Source organism: Eleutherodactylus coqui, chromosome 9 (genome assembly GCF_035609145.1).
Source record: "Eleutherodactylus coqui strain aEleCoq1 chromosome 9, aEleCoq1.hap1, whole genome shotgun sequence".
NCBI lineage: Eukaryota > Metazoa > Chordata > Amphibia > Anura > Eleutherodactylidae > Eleutherodactylus > Eleutherodactylus coqui.
This window is the reverse complement of record NC_089845.1, coordinates 100,593,981-100,616,839: the sequence shown is the minus strand read 5'-3', so window position 1 is coordinate 100,616,839 and position 22,859 is coordinate 100,593,981. Positions and strand designations below refer to the sequence as shown.

The 22,859-nt window shown below is 47.6% G+C and overlaps 1 protein-coding gene across 2 annotated transcripts; it reads left to right on the top strand.

Moving 5' to 3' along the window:
- Positions 1 to 10,549: 10,549 nt before the first annotated feature.
- ZFTRAF1 (zinc finger TRAF-type containing 1) lies at positions 10,550 to 21,530 on the top strand. 2 transcript variants are annotated; one of them, XM_066578145.1, is made up of 5 exons: positions 10,550 to 10,890; positions 14,571 to 14,809; positions 17,947 to 18,158; positions 19,590 to 19,628; positions 19,736 to 21,530. In XM_066578145.1, the coding sequence occupies exons 1-5, from the start codon at positions 10,654 to 10,656 to the stop codon at positions 20,125 to 20,127; spliced, it is 1,119 nt and encodes a 372-aa protein (XP_066434242.1). In that variant the 5' UTR covers positions 10,550 to 10,653; the 3' UTR covers positions 20,128 to 21,530. The 2 variants fall into 2 exon arrangements, with proteins under 2 accessions (XP_066434242.1, XP_066434243.1); XM_066578146.1 differs by lacking the exon at positions 19,590 to 19,628 and having other exon boundaries at positions 10,552 to 10,890.
- Positions 21,531 to 22,859: the final 1,329 nt, after the last annotated feature.

Below are 22,859 nucleotides of genomic sequence, written 5' to 3'. Positions count from 1 at the left end.
CAATGGGGCCCTGACCCCAATGAAAACAATGGGCGATATTGCAGCTTTTTTGTATCAGAGCGAGGCTTGAGCGAACATCTCACAAATGTGAATGAAACCATTGAAAAGCATTGGTTTCATAATCATGCACTTTCACTCACTTTCGCATTGCTAGAAAACTTATTGCCAGTGGGTAAGAGCCCTTAGGGTGCTATTAGACAGAATGGAATATTCTGCAACAATGTTGCCGAAAATGCCCTGTTGTAAAACATTCAGTAGCAAAATCCACAGTGCTACTGTGTTACCCCAAAAGTAAGACCTACCCGTGTTTTCTGGGAAGGCTTGAAATATAAGCCCTCCCCCAAAATAAGCCCTAGCTAAAGTACACGAAAAAAAACCCATCAATACTCACCTGGCCCACAGCGTTTGAGTCCCTCGCGATGGTCCCCGGCGCTGCGGCATGCTGCCGTGTCCTCTGCGCTGAGAAATCCTCTTCTTTTTGGTGACAGGGCTTTGAATATCCTGCCTCCAGCAAAGCGAGCACTGTGATTCGATGACATTAATGAATGGTTGTGATTGGCTGGCGCTTGATCCAATCAGCGCACGCTTTGCTGGAGGCAGGGTATTCAAAGTCCCGTCACCAGGAAGATGAAGATATTTCAGCGCGGAGGAAAAAGCAGACTGCCGCATCGCCGCCAGAGACTAGAGTGTCATCTGTGTTATAGATTTCTCATACTTCGCAGTCACACATGAATCCTCTGGAAGAATTTAGGCCTCTGTTAAAAGTGTCAAACGTTATTATAAATTTGTACCCCCAAATTCTTCTATGGCTTTGTGATTTGAAATTGCCTTTTAATATGGTGACTTTCATGTGTTCTGTTATGTCCGTGACTAGAAAAGTGCTCGGCCACAGGTAATTCTGTCTTTCTTACTTGCACATGGCAAAAAAATGTGCATTGCTTGAAATGGTTAATTAGTCTAATGAGTTCTGAATGGATTCTATTTCCTGAGCAATTACGTATTGTTTCACACATCTGGTTGCATATTGCGCATTGACTTCTATCGGGACTTTTGGTGCGCTCAGAAAAATAGAGCATGCTATGTGACCGAAACGCGTGTGAAAGTACGGAGATGTGAATGAACCCATCTAAATCAATGGGTCATATTCTCTGCATATTGCGCTGTTTGAATCTGGCATAATGCGCATTTTACATGCGACGATTCTTGTTTGCCCAAGCGAATGAGCTGGTATCGTCATCACTAGCTCGTCCGCATTCAGACCGCCGTTTTAGACTGCACACTTTTTGTTGAGAATCGTGCAGTTCTCACTCGCATTCCTATGTTTAATGCCAGTTTCACACAAGTGGGTGTGATATCAGGCCATGAATCACGAACCGACATCGCCCCGGCCATCCATGGGACACCCCTGGATGCGAAGAGTTTTCACGTGGAAACAGCCTCACATCCCTGCGGGGCTGAAGGAATCCCCCACCGAGGCTGTCACAGCCACAGCAGAGAATCACAGAGTACTCCCAATGCCTTTCCTTGGGGCCGGCGCTGCTGCCATTAGCCCCATTGGATACAATGGGCGATATTGCAGAAAGATAGGACATGCTGCACTTTTTCCCTGCATAGTATCACATTGTGCTGCCATGCAGGAAAAAAATTAATCGCTCATGTGTATGACCCTATTCAAAAGCATGGGGTTCATATTTATGGGCCTCACAATGCACAAATAATGCACGAAACCGGTTTAACACTGAAGATCAGTGTTTGGACGCAACAACGGATGCACGAGCCGACGCTGGTTTTTACACCAGCTGAAACTACAGCGAGAGAGAACCGTTGTTGGCTGCGTTTAAACTGAGCGAATATTGTTCAGTTTAGCTCGTTTGAACGATTTGTAGTGTTTTGACCTTCTCACTATGGCTGCTGTGCTAGGACTGCGCAGGGTGCTGATGTCATCATCCTGCGTCTGGGAGCCGGGAAGCCTCTCCTGAGAAAGGTCAAAGGTGAGGGAGGAGTTAGCGAAGATCTCCATGGTTACCAGGATGCCGCTGTTGTAGCACTCTATATGCAGCGTTTAGACACAGTGGGAAGCGAGCGAATCAGCCATGATTTTAATGCTGGTGAAACCGAACGACAAACAAATAGTAAATGAATAGCGCACGATGGTTTTGCGTTAAACGTAATGATAATCGCAGATTTTGTGCGACTGAAATGAGGAGGAAATAAAATACACTTATTTGAATAAACCCATTAAAAACAATATGTTCTATTCACTGCCTATTGGATGTGCAAATTTTGCGTGCGTAAATACACCCATGTGAATCCGGCCTTAAGGCCTCTTTCACACAAGCGGTGCAATTTCTGTGAAAGAGAAAAGGCTGCAACCAAGTCACGGCTCAACCTCGCGTTTTCTCGCTCATTCACATGGCCGGGTGCGGTGTATATACGCCACAGCCTGGAACTTCTTTGGCCAGGAGAAATCCTTCAAGTGGCTCAATAGACCCAGCTGACATAGTTTAGTAGTGCTAGCCGCTGCTAAACCCCCTCCCTTTGCCGGCAGCTCCCATAGATGCTTATGGGAGCTTCTGGCTGATCATGCCCGAAATATAGGGCAAAACCTATCTTTTCCGGCCACATCAAAGCATCGTCCGGCGTATTTGGTCGTCGATGTCCTGTCTTCACAGGCCGGGTCTTTTTACGCGGCAAATAATTGGTCATGTGAATCAATGCATTGGAATCGAATGCTTCACAAAGTCGCGATTTTTTTTTACCTCAGCTAAATTAGCCGTGTAAAGACGATTGTGTGACTAAGGCCTAAGGAAGTCTGTCACCTGATTTAAGTAGTGTAGGCTAATTTATAAAATGGGAAACAGATGCACAAAGACAATTGTGTATATTATTTTTTTCTTTTTTTTTTTCTTCATCAGATGCTCTAATGATAAAATATCTAGGTTGACGCACTTCCTGCAAGATATGCAAATGTCAGTTTGGCTGGATCCACAATTACACTGGAATCTCTGTTCATAGATTCCATCGCAGTTCCGGCACAAAATACCGGAAGAAATAACGCTGCATGCAGCACTTTTTCTACTGGTAAAATACTAGGCAGCTGAGCAGAATCTGAACAGAGCCCATTATACGAGGGGCTGCTGATAAGTCTTTGGCTTTACCCAGAAAGTACCGAGATAGGAAGATGAAGCTTTACATTTATTCCACATCCTCCCCACTGATGTCAGCACACTTCTTACATCGGTATTCCAAGTTCTGTAAGCCTTGCAAAAAGAAGGATTTCGGTTGTGCCTCAAACCAGTCATCCGTAGCAGCCATGGCACCAGAAATGGTGTGAAATTTGGTACCCTTAAAGTGTTTCTACAGGTTTGGAAACAGATTATAGTTGGAGGGAGCTAGATCTGGTGAATAAGGTGGGTGGTCAACCAGCTGGAAGCCTAGCTCCACCGGTTTTGCCGTGGTCGCTTGTGCAGTGTGAGCGGAGGTGTTGTCTTGCAGGAACAAGATTCCTTTGGACAGCTTGCCGCGCCTTTCAGCCTTCAGAGCTGCCTTCAATTGGTCCAAAAGTTCAATGTAACACCTTGCATTGACGGTGAAACCATTTTGAAGGTAGTCCACTAGCAGCACGCCCTCCTTATCCCAGAACACAGGCGCCATCACCTTAGTGGCTGATTTTTGCACCCTGAACTTCTTTGGGCGAGGAGAACCCTTGTGCCTCCACTCCTAACTGCTTCTTGGTTTCAGGGTCATACAAATAAATCCAGGTCTCATCCATAGTGACCAGTCGATCCTGGAAGTTCTTATCAGTCCAGAAACGCTGACAAATGGACCGGGAGGTTTTCACTCGCATGCTTTTCTGATCTGTTGTCAAACATTTGGGGACCCACTTTGCAGATCGCTTCTTCATGTTCAAATGTTCATGGATAATGACACAAACACGTTCATGAGAAATCCCCATGATGTCTGCTATTCCTTTAGCTGAAATTCGCCGATTCTACAGTATGAGGTTGTGCGCAGCATCGACGATCTCCGGAACAACAACCTCTCTCGGTCGTCCAGGACGTTCCTCATCATTGGCGCTGAAGTGGCCCGTTTTAAATTTGGCAACCCAGTTCTTAACTGTAGAATATAAAGGGCATTGATCCCCCAATGTCTGCGACATATCACCATGAATATGCTTTGCGGACTTTCCTTGCAGAAACAAGAATTTTATCACTCCTCTGCTCTCATTTGCTGTGAATATTGCCTTAGACTCCGCCATTTTGTTTTCTCGCATGCCTAGATCACTGTTGCCATAAGCTACAGTGTGGGGCCGCTCCTGTCCCCTCAATTTTCGGCAAGTGGTTGCCCGCCTGCCTGTCACCTCAACTACAGCTACTGGGTGCCCACCTGCCATGTGACCACTCCTGTTCCCTCAACTACAATCAGAGTGCCCACCTGCCATATGACCACTCCTGTCCCCTCAACTACAACTAGAGAGTGCCCATTGCCTATGTGGTCACTCCTGTCCTCTCAAGTACAACTAGGGGGCGCTCATTTGCCATGTGATCACTCCTGTCCCCTCAACTACAACCAGAGAGTGCCCACCTACCATGTGACCACTCCTGTCTCCTCATCTACAACTAGAGAGTCCCCACCGCCCATGTAGCCACTTTTGTACCCTCAACTACAACTAGAGAGTCCCCTCCACCCATGTAGACACTCCTACCCTCAACTACAACTAGAGAGCACCTACCTGCTATGTGACCACTCCTGTCCCCTCAACTACAACTAGAGTACCCACTGCCCATGTGGTAACTTCTATCCTCTCAAGTACAACCTGTGGGTACTCACTTGTCGTGTGACCACTCCTGTCACTTCATATACAAGAAGAAAGCCACTCAACCAACCAAAATCAATGTTCTCCCATTTGTGTAAGCTGAAATACAGGGCAAGTCTAAAAGAATGATGACAGGGTGGGAAGGTGGGGGTACATTTGAGGGGCTGATGACAGGGGTTGTAGAGGTGACAGGCTGATGATGGGTGGCGGTACAGGTGAGGGGCTGTACAGATGACAGGCTTATGATTGTAGGGCGGTACAGGTGGAGGACTGATGACAGGGGGAAGACTGATGAGAGGGAAGGCATTACAGGTGAGGAACTGATGATGGGGGCAATACAGCTGTGAAGCGGATGATGGGAGGATACATGTGAGGGCATTGTTAAAGTACTACTTTAAATTTTGTATCAGCAATAAAGCTACTGGGATCTGAGTTATCTCATGTCCAAATTAATGATGATCATTGGAGAAAGAACAACAGACATCAATCGTTGTAAAAAGTAACAAATTCTACAAAAGTCTAACACGAATTAATAAATTATGTGATGTGTTGCTTATATCTCTTTTACTGATAAATGTGAAAGTAAGTGGATACAATGACTAAATATAGTCTTTAGAGAATGTCGAAATCCACCACTACCAAGAATAGCTCAGTTAGGTCTGCTCTACCTCCTAGGCTGACGTCCTCGGTGGGAGTTATTGTTGGAGTAGTTCTTCACGTAGAATGGCAAATCCATAACCTGTCTTGGTTATTTTTATATATATATAACTAGGTTACCAATGGAATTCTCTTTAATATTTCTCAATTTTCTGATTTCATGCGCTAAAGGCAGTTGCAGTTTGGTCTTTAATGTTTTTCTGCTGATTCTCGTAAACCACCTATGGCTTGAGACATAACACGTTCAAAACAAAGATATATATTACAATTAGAACATATTACTTTTGGCAACTGAATGTATACATCGTACTTGAAAAGTAGGACATAGTCCTTATTTATTGTAAGATATTTAATCCAAGCAAGCAGTGCTAGCTACTCACACCTAATGTAATGTGCAGTACATATAAATAACATTATTTACACATATTGAATATACACTTTTTAAACACATGTTTGTTACCGATTTTTCCTCCCTCCCCTTTCATCTCTTAGCTCCACCCCTTTGTGGTCTGGCTTACTGTTTGGTTGTGTCTCTTCCAGTCTCTATGCCCAGCCGTCCACTGGTACACATGAACCATATAACCTATACAGACAGTTAACAAACAACACATATACAGACCCTATCCACACACAAATACATGAAAATAACAAATTCACATTATTAATGATCAAATAAGATCAGATTTAACAAAAATAATCTATCTTTTGTGCAGTAATATCACAGATTCTCAGTACACAGTTTCTGACCAGAGCACACCCCTCCCACACCTTATCTTTTAAGACATTGAAGAGAAAAACAAATTAACTCCTAGGCAAGTAACAAAATTGTATAACTACTTTCACTGCTTTCCTTCTCATTTCTACATGCTCTGACAAAAATTTTACATCTTTCCAAGCATGGATCTTTTTGTATGAAGCAATTAATTCTGCCTTTGCAATCATTCTCTATCTATCCACATCCAAACATTCAGTCTTCTATGTATCCATCTTCGGCACTACTTAAGTGCACATCTGAATTGAGCATGACCTCCACTGGGTCATCTCCTTTGTCCCTCAGACATTTATTTACTAATCCAATATGATCTGCAGTTGCAAATATCGCTCTTTGAACGATTATTTAATGGACACTTCCCAAAGTCTTTTAGTCCGCTAATTCAGAATTCCTGCAGCAATGTCAAATGACTAGCTAACAGAAACTTCCCTGAAGTCTTTTAATCCATTAGATGAGTCCCAAACTCCAATGCAGCAATCAGGTAGCCCTTAGACTGAATAAACACAAAAGTACCAGTAAGAGACTGAAACCTTCAACATAATGTACATTTACACAGCACAGATCAATCTCACAATGTGTTACATTCATTTGTATAGCTTATTCATGTGCACTCCTTTACAATTACAAACAAGTCTAATAATTCAACCTCAGACGTAGGCTCTATGGCTCAGATTCACCAGAAGAAAAAAAAAGAAAGAAAAGATTTCTCCCTATTCTAGCAGTCTGTCTGTCAGGACAAACTGGAATACTGAGATCAGCCACTGCATTGCAGCTCAACTCTAGTTATCTCTATATTGGAGAAGAACAACATGACAATTGAAGGTCATAAATTCTTTTTCCTGTCTGTCTGTGAATCTACCAACAACAGATGAAGTGTTATAAACACGCACAAGTCTACAAGAGACTCTTAGGCTGCCTGTCCACGGGAAGCAGGAGCCAGCTGATGGATTTCCGCAGTGAGCCTATCTGACAGATAGGCTCACCGCCTAGAATCACGGCAAATCGCAGCATGCTGCAATTTACCGGCTGCGAGCGGAGAGTCACTATGATTCTCTGCTCGTGGACAGGGGGGCTGTGCTTTCCATAGTAACGCTATGGAAAGCGTGCACTGCGATCCCCGTGGTCGGTTTATTGCCATGGGGGAACGCAATGCAAGAACGTCCGTGAACAGGCAGCCTTACTGTCTCCATCTTAATAGAACATATACATTCAGGACCACATAAACGAGAGACTCGATTCAAACATGAGAAGTCACTTAGGGCAGGCTTACAGGAGCCAAATTTCTTTGCATATTACGTGCACGATGTACAAGCGCTTAATACGCGGTGAATGGAGTCCGTGAAAGAATATTGATTTTCATTGACTCACTCACACTAGCGGTTTTTTATTGCATATAATACGCGCCTTTAAAAAACACAGCAGCATGTTCTATTTTACTGTGTATTCAATGCGATAGAGCCCTATTGTTTCCTATGGGCATGTAATAAATGACGTACATATGCAACAGAGCAGGAAATTTGAAAAAAGTCAGACTGCACATACAGCGTGCGTGAATTAAGCTGCCATGTGCAGCGTAAAATTGCTGCACTACACAGCAATATGCCTGCTCAGCGCCAGCTCACATAGCGGTAAAACGTTGAGTTGTACACAACGTTTTACGTATGCGCGCGTGTGAGCTGGCCCTTAACCAGGCTGTTAATCTATGAATTGCGCCATGACAGAAGCTAAAGCAACAGTAAATGTTGTAACAAAACAAGCTTTAATTGCCTAGCGCTTAGGCTCTGCCTGTACTCGGCAATTCACTAGATTTTTTAGTCTGCCCGCTTTCTCCACCAAAAAAACTATTGGTGTACTTTTTTAAAATTTAGAATCAGCAATAAGTCTACTGGTATCTGGGTTCTCTCATGTGTCCAAATTAATTAACGATGATCAGAGAAAGAACAACAGACATCAACTGTGTAAAGTCACCACTGTGCTCTTTTTCCCATAGCCCATTTAGCTTTATTTATCATGTATTGCAAAACAAAAGAAAGTATAGTGTCCATTCACAGTGGACCAACACCCTGTTACACCTTACTGTATAAAAAGGAACAAATCCTACAAACGTCTAACACTGATGAATGAATAATCATGTGATGTGTTGCTTACTTCAGATACTGATAAGAGTAGAAGAAATGTGGATACAATGATTAAATGTGGTCTCTAGGGAATGTCCAAATCCCCCACTACCAAGGATAGCTCAGTAAGGTCTGCGCTGCTTTGAATATTTTAGGACGCTCTCACACAGAAAGTTTTTTACAGCGTTTAGCACGCAGTGTGGAACAGACTTCACCCTCGTGGACAGACACAAACCAACGGCTGATAAACACTCAAAACACGCACCAGGCATACCTGCATGTATAAACAGATGGAATAGATAAAATACAAGGTATTAGTTTGTATTTTCGCCAAGATACTTATGCTTGCAAGCCCACTTCACGGGTCCTCATGGTCTTGCGGATCCCTACACTAACGAGACTACTAACCTGCCTGTAATGCGGGGTAATCGTCCCTATAAGTACGACCCCGTGCTGGAACCTAGGGACCTACCTCATTCTAGATGATAAAGGACATACAGCAAGACAAAGTTTACACCAGACGTACTAAGAGCCGCAAAGACACGCAGGAGCATGACACTGTTCACACTGAATATCCTGAACACTGCACAGACACCTCATGTCCAGCCACATGCACAGATACACAGGAGCACAACACTGCCCACCCACACTGAACCAACAGAGAAAAGGCCAGCAGCCTCTAGCAGAGGAGCTGGTATATATGAGCAACAGACCTGGTGGATTGGCTGGCTTGAGCAATCCACACCCAGCTAGCTCAATCAACACCACCTGTGAAGCTGTGCTGCTGAAAACCTTGGTAGTACAGCAGATGCCAGCAGCGAACTCTAACATGAGCATTCGAGTGCGACGTTATTAATGGCACGATATTCAAGCACTGTCTGCTCTATTTTAGTGCGTTTTAGCGATTTGTAACGCACTTATCACCCATTGCAATAATGGGGTGCATTAAAAAAAGCTGGCAAATGCGTTTGCAAAATGTTGTAAAACACAGTGTTTCACAGACGCCTGTGTAAGAGCAGCCTTAGACTTAAAGTTGTATTAACCCATGAATGACAAGTGTGACGCTCCCCTTAATACTTTCACTGCATTAATGCTCACGCGGGCGTATGTAGCACATGTAAAATACGCCGTACACAGCAAATATGCATGTTCCCATAGCCTATATCAGTGCGTAGTACGCGTGTAATACACACCAGAATAGTACATGCTGCAGGTTTTTTTTCACACAGGTGAAAGAAAAGGCAGATGTAAGGGTCCCAATAGAAATAAATGTTTTTTTAGTACCACATATTACATGCGTGAAAAATACATGGGCCACGTACGGCTGTGTGACGGAGCATTACAGGTGAGGGCATGACAGGGGGCATTACAGGTGAGGGACTCTGACAGGCGGCATTACAGGTTAGGGACTGATGCAAGAGGGGGCGTTACCGGTGGAAGACCAATGATGGGAAGGTGGTACAGGTGAGGGGCTGATGATGGGGGGGGGGGGGGGGGGGACAGGGGAGGGACTGATGAAAGGGGGCAGTGCAGGGGCGGAGCTGATGACAGAGGGGGTTGTTCAGGTGAGGGAATGATGACAGGGGGCAGTGCAGGGGCGGGGCTGATGACAAGGGGTTCAGGTGAGGGGTTGATGACAGGGGAGCAGGACTGATGACAGAGGGGTTCAAGTGAGGGGTTGATGACAAGGGGGTTCAGGTGAGGGTTTGATTACATGGGGGTTGAGGTGAGGGGTTGATGACAAGGGGGTTCAGGTGAGGGTTTGATTACATGGGGGTTGAGGTGAGGGGCTGATGACAGGGGGGGTTCGGGGCTGATGATAGAGGGGAACAGGTGAGGGACTGATGATACGGGGAACAGGTGAGGGGCTGATGATAGAGGGTTTCAGGTGAGGGGGTGATGATAGGGGTCAGTACAGGGGCTGGGCTGATGACAGGGGGGTGTTCAGGTGAGGGGTTAATGACAAGGGGGTTCAGGTGAGGGGTTGATGTCAGGGCGCAGGCCTTATAACAGGGGGGGTTCAGGTGAGGGTCTGTTGATAGAGGGGAACAGGTTAGGGACAAATGACGGGGCAGTACAGGTGAGGGTCTGATAGCAGTGCTGTGATCTCCCTGGGTGGTCTTCATGGGACCATTGCTGACCACTTGTCAAACATGTATTTAGGTTGCCAGTAGTGAAGATGGCGGCGCCGTGATCCAGGTCACATGACCGCTGACGGCAAACGGGGGAGGAGCGCGATGCGGTGAGGACGGAGGAAAACAAAGATGGCGGCGTGAGTCGGCGGAACGGAGATGTCCGAGGAGCGGGAGCCCATGGCCTCATCTTCCTCCGCTGAGCAGGAGGACACTCCAGGCGGAGCGGGCCCGGCCAGACCTCTGCTCCTGCCGCCCGAGCAGGACCAGGACTGGCCCCCCAAGAAGCGGCTCCGGGTGGAGGCCGACCCCGGCAGCGTCCGTCTGGAGGAGCGGCTGTACTCGGTGCTGTGCTGCACGGTGTGCCTGGACCTGCCCAAGGCCTCGGTGTACCAGGTTAGGGCGCCCCGCACCCCTCATAACCTTCCCCTCCCCCCGGAGCTGTCACCCCCTCTAACTGCCCCGCCCCCCGGTGCTGTCAATCCCTATGACTGCCCCGCCTCCCGTGCCATCACCCCTGCAACCCCCCTCCCTCTTGTTCTGTGACACCCCGCCCCCTGATGCCATCACCCCTTCAGCCACCATCCCCCTCTAGTACTGTGACCCCTCCATTTCACTAAGCTCCCTGCCCCATGCTGCTGCACCCCACAACCACCCCCCCTCCCGTCACCCCCTGTATCTACCCCTTCATGGCTCATCTCTCCTGTAGATACCCCTCCCTTGTTGTCGCTGGACCCCCACATCCCAATCCTCTCCTCCATTTGTGGTGCCCTGCCACCCCTAGAACCACCAAATCCTCTCCGCACTGCCCTTGTCGCCAGTGGCTCGCCCCCATGGTTCTGTCACCAGTGTACCTCCCTCACTGGCCTGTCTCCCCTGCCTCCCCTTTGTCAACTTCCCTCCCCCCAACACACTCACTGCATTGTCTCCCCTGTCCACCCCCTTCCCAGTCCTCCCAATTAGTGCTGCCCTCCACCCCTAGACCCCCCAATTCTCCTCTGCAGTGTCCTTGTCACCCCTTTACCACCCCCTTCCTAAACCTCTCTGCAGTGTCCTTGTTGCCCCTGGACTCCCCTTGCCAATCCTCTCCCCCATTTGTGGTGCCCTGCCACCCTTAGAACCACCAAATCCTCTACGCACTGCCCTTGTCACCCCTGGACTGCTTTCCCAGTCCTCTCCGCAGTGTCCTTGTAGTTCCTGCACACCCCCACCCCACTCCTTTCCCAAGTCTCTCCGTACTGCCCTTGTTTCCAGTGGACTCCCCCACGGTTCTGCTGCCAGTGGACCACCACACTGGCCTGTCGCCCCTGTACCCCCTTCCCTAACTTCCCTCCCCCCAACACGCACACTGCATTGTCATCCCTTGACATCCCCATTCACAATCCTCTCCATAGTGCCCTTCTCGACCCTGGAAACACCCCCTTCCCAATTCTCCTATTTATTGCCTTTGTCACCTCTGGACTCTTTCCTTTCCAATCCTCTCAGCAGTACCCCCCCCCCCCCCCCCCCCAAATGCTCTACACACTGCCCTTGTCGACTCTTGAACACACCCTTCTGAAACCTCTCTGCAGTGCCCTTGTAGCCCCTGGACTACCCCCTTCCCAATACTCTCCGCACTGCCCTTGTCGCCCCTGGACTCCCCTTCTCAATCATCTCCCCCATGTGTGATGCCCTGCCGCCCCTAGAACCACCAAATCCTCTACACCGCCCTTGTCACCCCTGGACTCCTTTCCCAATCCTCTCCGCAGTGTCCTTATAGTCCCTGCACAATCCATCCCCCCTTCTCCCCCTCCTTTCCCAATGCTCTCAGTACTGCCCTTGTCGCCAGTGGACCACCACACTGGCCTGTCACCCCTGCACCCCCTTTCCCAACTTTACTCCCCCCAACACACACACTGCATTGTCGTCCCTGGACATCCCCCTTCACAATCCTCTCCGTAGTGCCCTTATCACCCCTGGACCACCCCCTTCCCAATTCTCCGCTGCATTGCCCTTGTCACCCCTGGAGTCCTTCCTTTCCAATTCTCTCCGCAGTGCCCTTGTCGCCCCTGGACCACCCCCTTCCCAATTATCCTCTGCAGTGTCCTTGTCGCCCCTGGACTCCTTCCTTCCCAATCCTCTCTGCAGTGTCCTTGTAGTCCCTGCACAACCCCACCTCCCCATCCTTTCCCAATCCTCTCCGCACTGCCCTTGTCACCAGTGGACCCCCCCCCCCACAACTCTGGACCACCACACTGGCCTGTCCCCCCTGTACCCCCTTCCCTAACTTCCCTCCCCCCAACACGCACACTGCATTGTCATCCCTTAACATCCCCATTCACAATCCTCTCCATAGTGCCCTTCTCGACCCTGGAAACACCCCCTTCCCAATTCTCCTATTTATCGCCTTTGTCACCTCTGGACTCTTTCCTTTCCAATCCTCTCTGCAGTGCCCTTGTTACCCCTGGACCCCCCCCCCCTTCTTTTCCGATCCTCTCCGCATTGCCAGTCCCCCCTACCCCTCTCTCCCATTCGTAGTGCCGTTGTCACTCCTGGACAATCCTCTCCGTAGTGCCCTTGTCATCCCCAACTCTCTGCCTCCTCTGGTGCTGTTCTGTCTCCCTAGGGTCTCATCCCCCCCCCACCCCAATGTCCAGGGGCGTTGTGGGATCTCTTCATATCCTGTCACCCCCTCACCACCACCCCTCCCCCGTGCTGTCCTCTGGTCAGGCTGCACCTGTCATCATTCCATCCCAGTAAGCAGCAGCTGTGGGTATTTGGGGTCACGTTACGGGGTCTTCTGACCAGCCCAGGGGAATCCTGTAGGGAGCCGACATGTACCTGCCTGATTTGCACTGTGACCTTCCACTATTGGAGTTCAACCTGGCTCTCACTACTGCCCCCTTCTGAGGAGCCCTGTATCTGCAGCCCCTCCGTGGCTCGACCATCATTAGTGTGTCAGTCAAGTATTTCTATGGTTAAAGGGGTTTTCAGAGTATTATATTGATGATCACTGATATCTCCGCGGGGGGGGGGCAGGTATCAGCTGTCTGTGTATTCCGCGCAGCCACCCGGAATGGCCAGTAAGCTCTCCACTCGCACAGGACGGAGCGGCCCGTACCGGTCCGGGCTGCGGTGTAGCGTACACGGCTCTGCTATTCCTGTCTCACAGCAGCTCCAGTGAACAGCTGATCAACTCTCGCTGGTGTCATAGTGAAGATCTACCCTGAGGACCCACGGAAACCTCTGCATTCACACACAGCCGAAAATGGCGCAGACTTTCTGTAGTGCAAAATCTAAATAATTTCTGCTTCAAAAACCTTCTATTGAGAGGGTGAAATCTGCTGTGGCGCTGCCCGCCGAGTGTGCCCACTACGTATGATCATAAGTCAATAGATAATGGGGACAGCTCATATCCTCCTACCTGCGCAGTGATTCTGAACCTCACAGGTCCTGCTCACTATACTCTTCCATAGAAGTCAGTAGATAATGGGACAGCTCACCTCCTCCTCCTCCCTGTGGAGTGACTCTACATTACAGGTCATGCTCACTACACTCTCCCAATAAAGGCTCCTTCAGACAAATTTATTGGCGCGTAACTACACCCAAATAGTGCATGGGGATTGGCGGCATGAAGTGAGTACGCATATCATTGTGTACTAGCTGCGTTCCTGCGCAACGTGCGGGCCTGGCCTGAGTCAGAAGGGGTTTTCAGCCTCTGAATGTAAGCAATGATTGTTACTATTCACTGACAAGAAGCAGAAATCTAAAAAATTGGGTAAAATTACAAAATAGAAGTGCAAAAGTTTTGATAATATGAGGGTGAAGCTCTGTTTCTGCAGGGCTGACTATTACTCCCTGTGACCACTAGTGGTTAGTGGCATCCTGGGAGCCATGTTGGGGTATGTTCAGAGGCGAATTGGCATCAAGTAGTGACAGTAATGGGGCGTGGCTTTGACGCAGATTCTCTGCATCACAAGTGGCGCTGTGTGAACATACCCTTAGACAGGCTGCTGTGTGGGCACCATTCAGTATGCTCAGCTGTTATGTGATCGGTGCCCGGTGTGGACATTGATGCGGGTTTATCTTCTCCACAGTGCACCAATGGACATCTGATGTGTGCCGGTTGTTTCATCCATCTCCTGGCAGACGCACGGCTAAAGGAAGAACAGGCAACCTGCCCCAATTGCCGCTGCGAGATCAGCAAGAGCCTATGCTGCCGCAACCTGGCGGTGGAGAAGGCGGTGAGCGAGTTGCCCTCCGAGTGCGGCTTCTGCATGAAAGCGTTCCCTCGCTCATTACTGGACAGACACAAGAAGGAGGAATGTCAGGACCGGTACGAGCAGACACTTGGGAGCGCGGGTGGGGTGCTGCTGTTAAAGGGCCTCTCACCTTTGTTTATTTTGCTCAGAATGTAAGAAGGTGGTGTGCCGGCATTACTTACCTGTGTGTACTGACTGGGAGGGCACTAGAGAAGGAGCCGGCCTAGTGTAGGTTTTGGACTAGACCACTACAATGAATGTATTAACACCGTCCAATCCACTGTCTGAAGGCTTCCTAGATTCCTAGTTTGTACAACTCCAATGTCAAAAGATGTCTGACAGGGTATTCTTACCGTCTATTGCCAGTCACTCTGCTGTCGAAGCCCCTCTGGCGCACACACTGGCTTTAGCCAGTAGATGGCACTGTTATACAACAGCAAAAAGAGAAAGCCTTTTAGGAAATCCTGAATCCAAATTGGATTGGAAAGGGGTTAAAGGGGCCAAATTTTTGGCCCGATGTAATGAGCGCACCGATCAACTCGCACGTTGATCGCGGCTTGTTGCATTTTCTTCTTCACAACCTGAGAATTAGCTAATGAGGATAAACGATCGCTAATGCAGTCTTTTGTCCCGATAGGCCGGCTGTACATCTCCCTGTTCACACGGGAAGGTGTTTTGCCGATCAGCAACCATTTTAATGCTCAGATAAATGAGCGGATCTTCTGTCTCGATAACCTGTGTAAGGGGAACATAAAGGAGTTGGCCCAGGATCACAAGTGATCTCCTAGCCACAAGGGGCACATGTGCCAAACTCAAGGCCCACGAGACAAATCGGGCCTACCATTTCATTTTATGTGGCGTGCAACAAGGTTTGGGATAAAGGGACCGGCCTTGCTTCTTTTTTTTTTCCTGGAGGATGCAGACAGCACTTGGCAGAAAGGTGGCGCCAGCACAGAGAGCGGGTGGCGTCTTGGATTTTGAGCTGTGGCGCACCTCCACACCGCTCGGTTCAGCAGCACACAGGTGGTGGCACAGCTCTGCCAGCCCTAACAGTCGCCCTCCAAGGTAGGAAGCTCGGTGCTAAAGAGGTGGAAGGGGAGGAACACCATCATAGTGCAGAAGAGCCTCAGGGTAAAGAGCAGATGCATTTAGGGCTCATTCATATGGGAATACGCAGTTTCGGTCGATGAAAATACATAGTGTATTCGCTGCGTATCTGAACCTTCTTGTGTTTATTTTGCACACATATTCACTGCATTTTTCTGGTGCGCAAAAAAAACACAAGTAGATTTCTCCTGCGTTCATGCGCGAATATGTCTGGATCAGGCATGTTCACTACGTATTTATGTGATCCCATTGACTTCAATGGGCAATTTCGGTCCGTAATATGGAGCTCTATAGGACATGCTACAATATTTTTTTCACACGCATTAAAAATATACTTCTGATTACCCCAATGTAAATGGTGTTTAAGCGGTCTGTACTAAGCGTGTGAGAAATATATGCAGAACACAAAGTGCAAATTCACTTGTGTGAATGAGTCCTTATAAATGGCTCTTTCAAGGCAACCATAATGCTGATGTGGCCCTTGGTGGAAATGAATTCGACACCCTTGGGATGGGGGATAACTTGCTGATTAGTGGGGGAGGGGGGTGGTCTTGACACTGAAACTCCCACCTATCTCGAGAACAGGACTTCCGTTCTCAGGATCTGTGGGGGTCTCAGCGGTGATACCCCCCACCCATCAGCATGTTCTTCCCTATCCTGTGCACAACTTGTGATGTTAGTACAACCCATTTAAGTAATTACGTGTCCTCCCACCATAATAAACCATTACCGGCACCCTAGCATCACTCACACAATGAGGCAGTTCCATGTTATTCCAAAGCGGCTCAGTCGTTCTAAAGATTGGTTGAAGGTCCCAGTAATCCGAATCTAGATGTATTGGACATCTCAATGGGTTGGGGGAGGGGCATTTGAATAATTTTTTATGGTTTAAATTAAAAAGTTGAAGCAACCTTTTTATCCCTAATTGACATATGAAGACATAAGTATCTGATGGTGGGAGTTTGATCCCTGGAACACCTTACGATCATGAGAGCTAGCGTCCCTTGTGTTCCCCCGTTTGACTGGAGGGGTGGTTGCACATGTCTGCTACAGCTCCAGATATGGCTGAGAACACAATCTCCTTTAACCCCTTAAGGACCAGGCGGTTTTGGTCCTAAAGGACTGGACACTTTTTAAAAAAGATTTTGCCCATGTGGAGGTTTTATTCCCCTTTTTATTTTATTTATTTATTTTTCCTTCAGCTACCAAAATTTATTTTTTGGTGGGTTTTTTGTTTGTTTGTTTTCTTTGGGGGGGTGTGTATATATTGCTGCTTTTTTTTTTTTTGCACTGACTTTTACTTTTAAGTCTTTATTTGGGTGGAGGAGAAAGCTAAACAAATTATTTTTTTTTACATTTCTAGTTGTTTACTTTAGTGTAAATTTACTAATTTAAAAAAATATACAGGTTACAGGGAAAAACATCCCCTTGTAGTGACAATAGTCACTAACAGAGCTGATCAGGGTGTGCTAGGACCCTGCAGCTCTGCTGTGACAGTTGGCTTCCTGTGGTCCCGTGATCGCTGGGTCGAATAGTCGAAGAAACCTTTCCACTTTTACTCTTTTTAGTACATAGCACTTATTACCACTATGTAGCCTGTAAAGGAGAAGGTAGAAACAGTTCTCCCTTCTCCTCCAGGTCCTTGGTGGTGTCTGAAGACTTGATCGGCTCCTGCTTGACTGCAGAAGCAGAGGCTTTAATCCTGCACCGTATTTTTTTGCTATCGGTCGGGATTAAAGCCCAGGACCAAGCACAGTATATTTACCATGCTTGGTCCTTAAGGGGTTAACATAACTGTGATAGCAAGGCCTCTATAAGCTCGCCATAAAGGCTTCAGAGTGTTGGTAGGTCTCCTCCATTGTGGCTGTGGTAGTAGTGTTTAGCCCTCACAGACTGCTGGTTTGGGGGCTGTAGTGTACAACCTCTAGTTTCCCCCCTCACTGTGACCTCATAGACCTCTTTATGTAAAGTTTCACTTTCAAGGTTGTAGGATGTTATGTGTTTTGATGTGGCATCTTCCAGTGGTTTCTACCTTTTTAATATGTGAACCCCACCAGTAACTGTTATCTGGTATGATTTGACACTTTTTCACCCTCCCCCACAGAGTAACGCAGTGTAAATACAAGAGGATTGGCTGCCCGTGGCAGGGTCCGTTCCACGAGCTGACCGTGCATGAGTCTGAGTGCTGTCATCCCACCAAGACTGGCAATGAGCTGATGGAGATCCTAGACGAGATGGACCAAACCCACAAGAAGGAGATGCAGTTGTACAACAGCATCTTTGGCCTGCTTAGCTTCGAGAAGATCGGATACACAGGTAAGGTGTTACCTAGTGCTGCATGGATGTTCTCAGTCACACGTGGGGCTGCCCGGAGTGGATGACACACACGTGTTCTTTTGTGCATGTCACTCTTCTGCTTTGTAGGTATCGCTCAAGATCTAAGTGTCACTGCAGAGCCTGTGAAGAGCCTGGGTACCATGTGGTAGTCCAGCGTCCTGTTTTGTTGTAGGGTAAGTGTCACCAAGGACATGAAGAGGGGCAGCTGTCACTGAGAATCAGCTGCTGATCTTTATGACGTGACCCTTGAGGTAACGGTCTCCTTGCTGGCACTGTGTACCTCCTCCGTGCGCAGTGTAGTTGTCCTTCGGGGCGGCCAAAAGTTCCATGTTGTCTTTCTTTGATGTTGAGAACCAGGATCAGAAGATGATGATGAAGAGAAGTCCCTATGTTTAAGCAGCACTGGGCCCCACATATGCAGGCAGTGCTCCCCCCGGTTACCCTTTCCCCATCACCGAGTCAGGCCGGTCGGAGGATGTTTCATCTTTTTTCTGGTGGGAGGTAAGGCTGCTCCGTTCTGTCGTGTGGATCAACCCTACAGCTCCAGATAATACAGATGTGGCTGCTCCTGGGATAATGGGGCTCTCCAATCTAGGGGTCTATACTGGATACAGCCTGTGCGGGGATGGGGGGTCTTGTGGTGTTCGGTTCCCTAGGTAGGTATAGTATATGTGGACAGGTTGTATCCAGTAGGATGGAAAGCCCCTGTACTACCCAACTTCTTCCTGTTGTCTTCTTCCTAGGGGTCTCTCTCCTTTACCTTCTTTCTTGACTGTTGAGCTCGGGGGTCTCAGTGTTGAGGTTTTGCAACATTCATGGTGCTAATAATTGGGGGGAGGAGGGGTGTTAGGCTGACGACCACCAGGTAAGTGTCCGTGCGTCTTTTCCACATCACGTGTACATTGTTTGCTTTTGAAATAACCCTGTAACGTTGCCTCCTCCAGTGGACTTGTATGTTGGTGGAGGCCTGTAAATGCCTCGTTGAGCGAGGATGCTGTGACTGTAGATCAGTAAATGTGACTTCTCTAGCTCTGTACCGCTAATCTGGTTGGAATAAACTTGCTTTATTTTCTGAAATGGACCTGTCCGTGTGTTCTTACAAAAGTCTCAAGATGTAACGTTCACAATCATCACACTGTAATAAAACACGAGCTGTCTGTGCGTCATCAGAGGAAATGCATGGAGGTCACTTAACCTCCTCTTGGATTCTGAAGAACCTTTTGCAGGAAGTCCTATTTAATGAATATTGTGCTATAGGTTTGGTGAAAGGCCAGCGAACACACCCTTCACATTTCCTTGCCTTGTCTTAACCATACGCCAATCACACACAATGTACTTTGCCTGTACTTTGCTTGTGTTTTTGCCTGTGTAGTTAGTGCATTCATTTCCCTTTCCCCTTTTATGAGGCAGGGAGTACAGAAGCGACCACAGAACGTTCACCGGTAACAGGTAATATGGTGTAGACGGGGGAAATGTGCCGTAAATCCTTGCACCAGGTAATTGTTGTTCTTCTCTCTCTCTCCCGTTTTTTTTCCTCTCCTCTCCTCCTATCACAGAGGTCCAGTTCCGACCTTATAGAACAGATGACTTCATCACCCGCCTCTACTATGAGACTCCACGCTTCACCGTGCTCAACCAGACCTGGGTGCTGAAGGCCCGTGTCAACGACTCGGAGAGGAACCCCAACTTGTCTTGCAAGCGAACCCTCTCCTTCCAACTCATCCTAAAAAGCAAGGTCAACTCCCCCATGGAGTGCTCGTTTCTGCTGCTCAATGGCCCCTACGATGACGTCAAGATCCACCCAGTCATCTACCACTTTGCGTTTACCAACGAAAATAACGAGACGGAGTACGTGCCCCTGCCCATCATAGACTCTGTGGAATGTAACAAACTGCTGGCTGCAAAGAACATCAACCTCCGGCTCTTTATATTCCAGATCCAGAAGTAAAGCATATTTACCTCAGCCTCGTTCCCCCTGTCCAGACCTTCTTCTGATCAGGCGCGTCTTCCGCTGGAGGCGCGTGGAGGAATTTTGTTTCTTTTTAAAGAGTTTGCTTTTAATTAATTTGTAGGTTGCATGTGTCTGCTAGAGACTTTTCCTTCGTTCATCCCTCTGTGATCCACATTCGTTACCTACCCCTCATCCGTCTTTCTTTCTTTCTCCTCTCTGGTTTTACGTTTGCCATGGCTGGTATCAGTATTTCTGGGTTTTGACCTCTTTAGGTGCTTCAGCTGCCCCGTGTTGGGTGGTGGAGAGGAACGGTCTCCATTGATTTGCAAGTGATCCCATCTCCAGGTCTTGTTCCTCTCCGTTTTAAACTAGTTCCAGGCAGAGGAGAGGCCTTGCCGTATCATGTAATGCGGGTTTCATCGTGGCTTCCATCTCTCTTGAGTCAAGCTCAGTACTCATCCACTTCTTGTTGAACTCCTTTTAATTTATTTTGTTCTAGACAAGGCATGGGTAATGGGTGACTGGGCCTGGAATGGCAAGCCCTGGCAGGAAACCATTAATATCTCACATGCTGTAACCTTAGCTTTACAACTGCAGCGACTGTGGTAGATGTCTGCTATAAGAAGTCCCTGAATAGTGAATTTTAAAGGGGAACTCCAATAATCTATAACTCCTCCCCCATAAAGTACATCTTCCATACATCGTGTAAAATCTTTGTGTCCCCGTCCCCCTCGCCCTCCTGTAGTCCCAGGTTTCTGCATGACACAGATTCTACCATGTCAGTCAATAGGTGCCAAACTTCACCCCCTTATTTCACTATAGTCATGTGACATGAAAGTAGGAAAAGTTTTTGAACTCTCAGCTGGAAAGGATGTATCTTTGGACATTACTGCTAAGTAATAATTGTCACTGGATGAAGACTAGGGTTGCTGTAGGTTCTTGTGCTGCGGATCATGAATCTCAGGGGGCTGCGGAACAGGGTCAAGATGGCAAAGAGAATGTTGCTACTAAGTTGTATGAAGTCTGCAGGTTCGGTTGCGGAGCAGCAGTTGGGTAGAACTAATAAGGGAAGTGAGGTGTGCACGATAATTTTAACCCCTGCGGAGACATATCCTTTTAGACGTCCATATATCGGCACTTCCTGCCCGGGCTGTTGTCGGCCTTGTGTGTTATTCTCTGTAGGTGGCTGCCATGTTTTCTCTGTTATCGGTCAATAATCACACTGCCTTGCTCCTAGAGCCTTATTCTGTTAGTTTTACTTAGCTGTGAATATAAATGTCCCCGGGCTAGATGGTGCTGGCGAGCAGTAGATCTAAGCTCGGGGTCTAGGTCTCTGTATGTTTTACTTTATTTTATTTTTGGCTGATAAATAAAGAAAGAAAAAAAATTGTTAGTGCAAACCACCAGCTACTGTGCTCTTGTGTCCACCTGATCCTGCCGGCACGGGGCCCATGCATTGCACTGACCCTCCGAGATTGGACATGGAGGGGAATGAGGCTTACTTTACCCTTTTTATCATGTAAATCCTCTGTCCAGCCTGAATCTGCCAACATGAGGGGGACAACGACATGCATCGCACAGCTCCTTTAGAAAGAAATGTGACCTGGCTCCTCTGTGTCCAGTCCAATCCTGACAACATTGGGAGAGGGGGGGGGGGAGATCTTGCAAACTATCAGATATGACAAAGTAGGATTTAAGTGGCATTTCAGGTGACATCAGAAAAAGCTTCCATTTACACGACAGATAATATTTCTGGCCATTATATGACTACTATCCAACCAGCTTCAGGCTCCATTTCTAATTCAGTTGCTATGATGTCTCTCCGTATACTACACACACCAGCTCAGAAATAAAAAAGACATCCTGCTCCCTTGTGTGTAGACTAGCGGCTTTGGTATCGTCATACACTACACCCATCAACACAGAGATAAAGAAGAGATTCTGCTCTCCTATCTATGTACGCAGACTAACGACTACAGTATATTGTTTCCATACACTGCACACAGGAGAGCAGAATCTTCTTTATCTCTGTGTTGGTGGGTGTAGACTAGCGGCTACATTGTTTCCATACAATCTCTTCTATCTGTTTGAGCTGGTGGGTGTAGAATATCTGCTATATTGTTTCCATACACTATACACACAGGGAAGCAGGATCTACTCTGCTCAATCCAAGAGTTTATGGGTGTAGACTGCTGCTATGTCTCCATATACTGCACACATAGGGGAACAGGAACTCTTCTCTACCTGTCTGAGCTGCTGGGTGTAGATTAGCTGCTAAGGTATATTGTTTCCATACACTATACACATAGGGAAGCAGGAGCTCTTTATCTTCGTAGCACACCCTCATATGTAACCACAGCATGGAGGATAGTATGCAGCAGCACTGAGCAGTGTAGAGGTGATTTCAGTAGTTGTGACACAATTAACTCTTATTAGCTACAGCAGTGTGTGAAGATGCATTCACACGGGTGAGAAAATAGTGAGAGTTTTGTGCGTTGCAGGATGCACAAAATTTGCTAAAAAATGCAACCCATTATTTGTAATGGGTATATTTACATGGGCGACTTTTCTCTCGCTGCGATACAAAAAAATCAGAGCATGTCCTATTTCTGTGTAAGTCTTGCCCGAGAATAGAGCATGTAGATGTGTGGTGTCCTGCACAGCACATAAACTAAGTGTGCGATGCTAATCGTGCCCCGGTGTGTGGGGCTCTACTTGCTCTCGCTTGT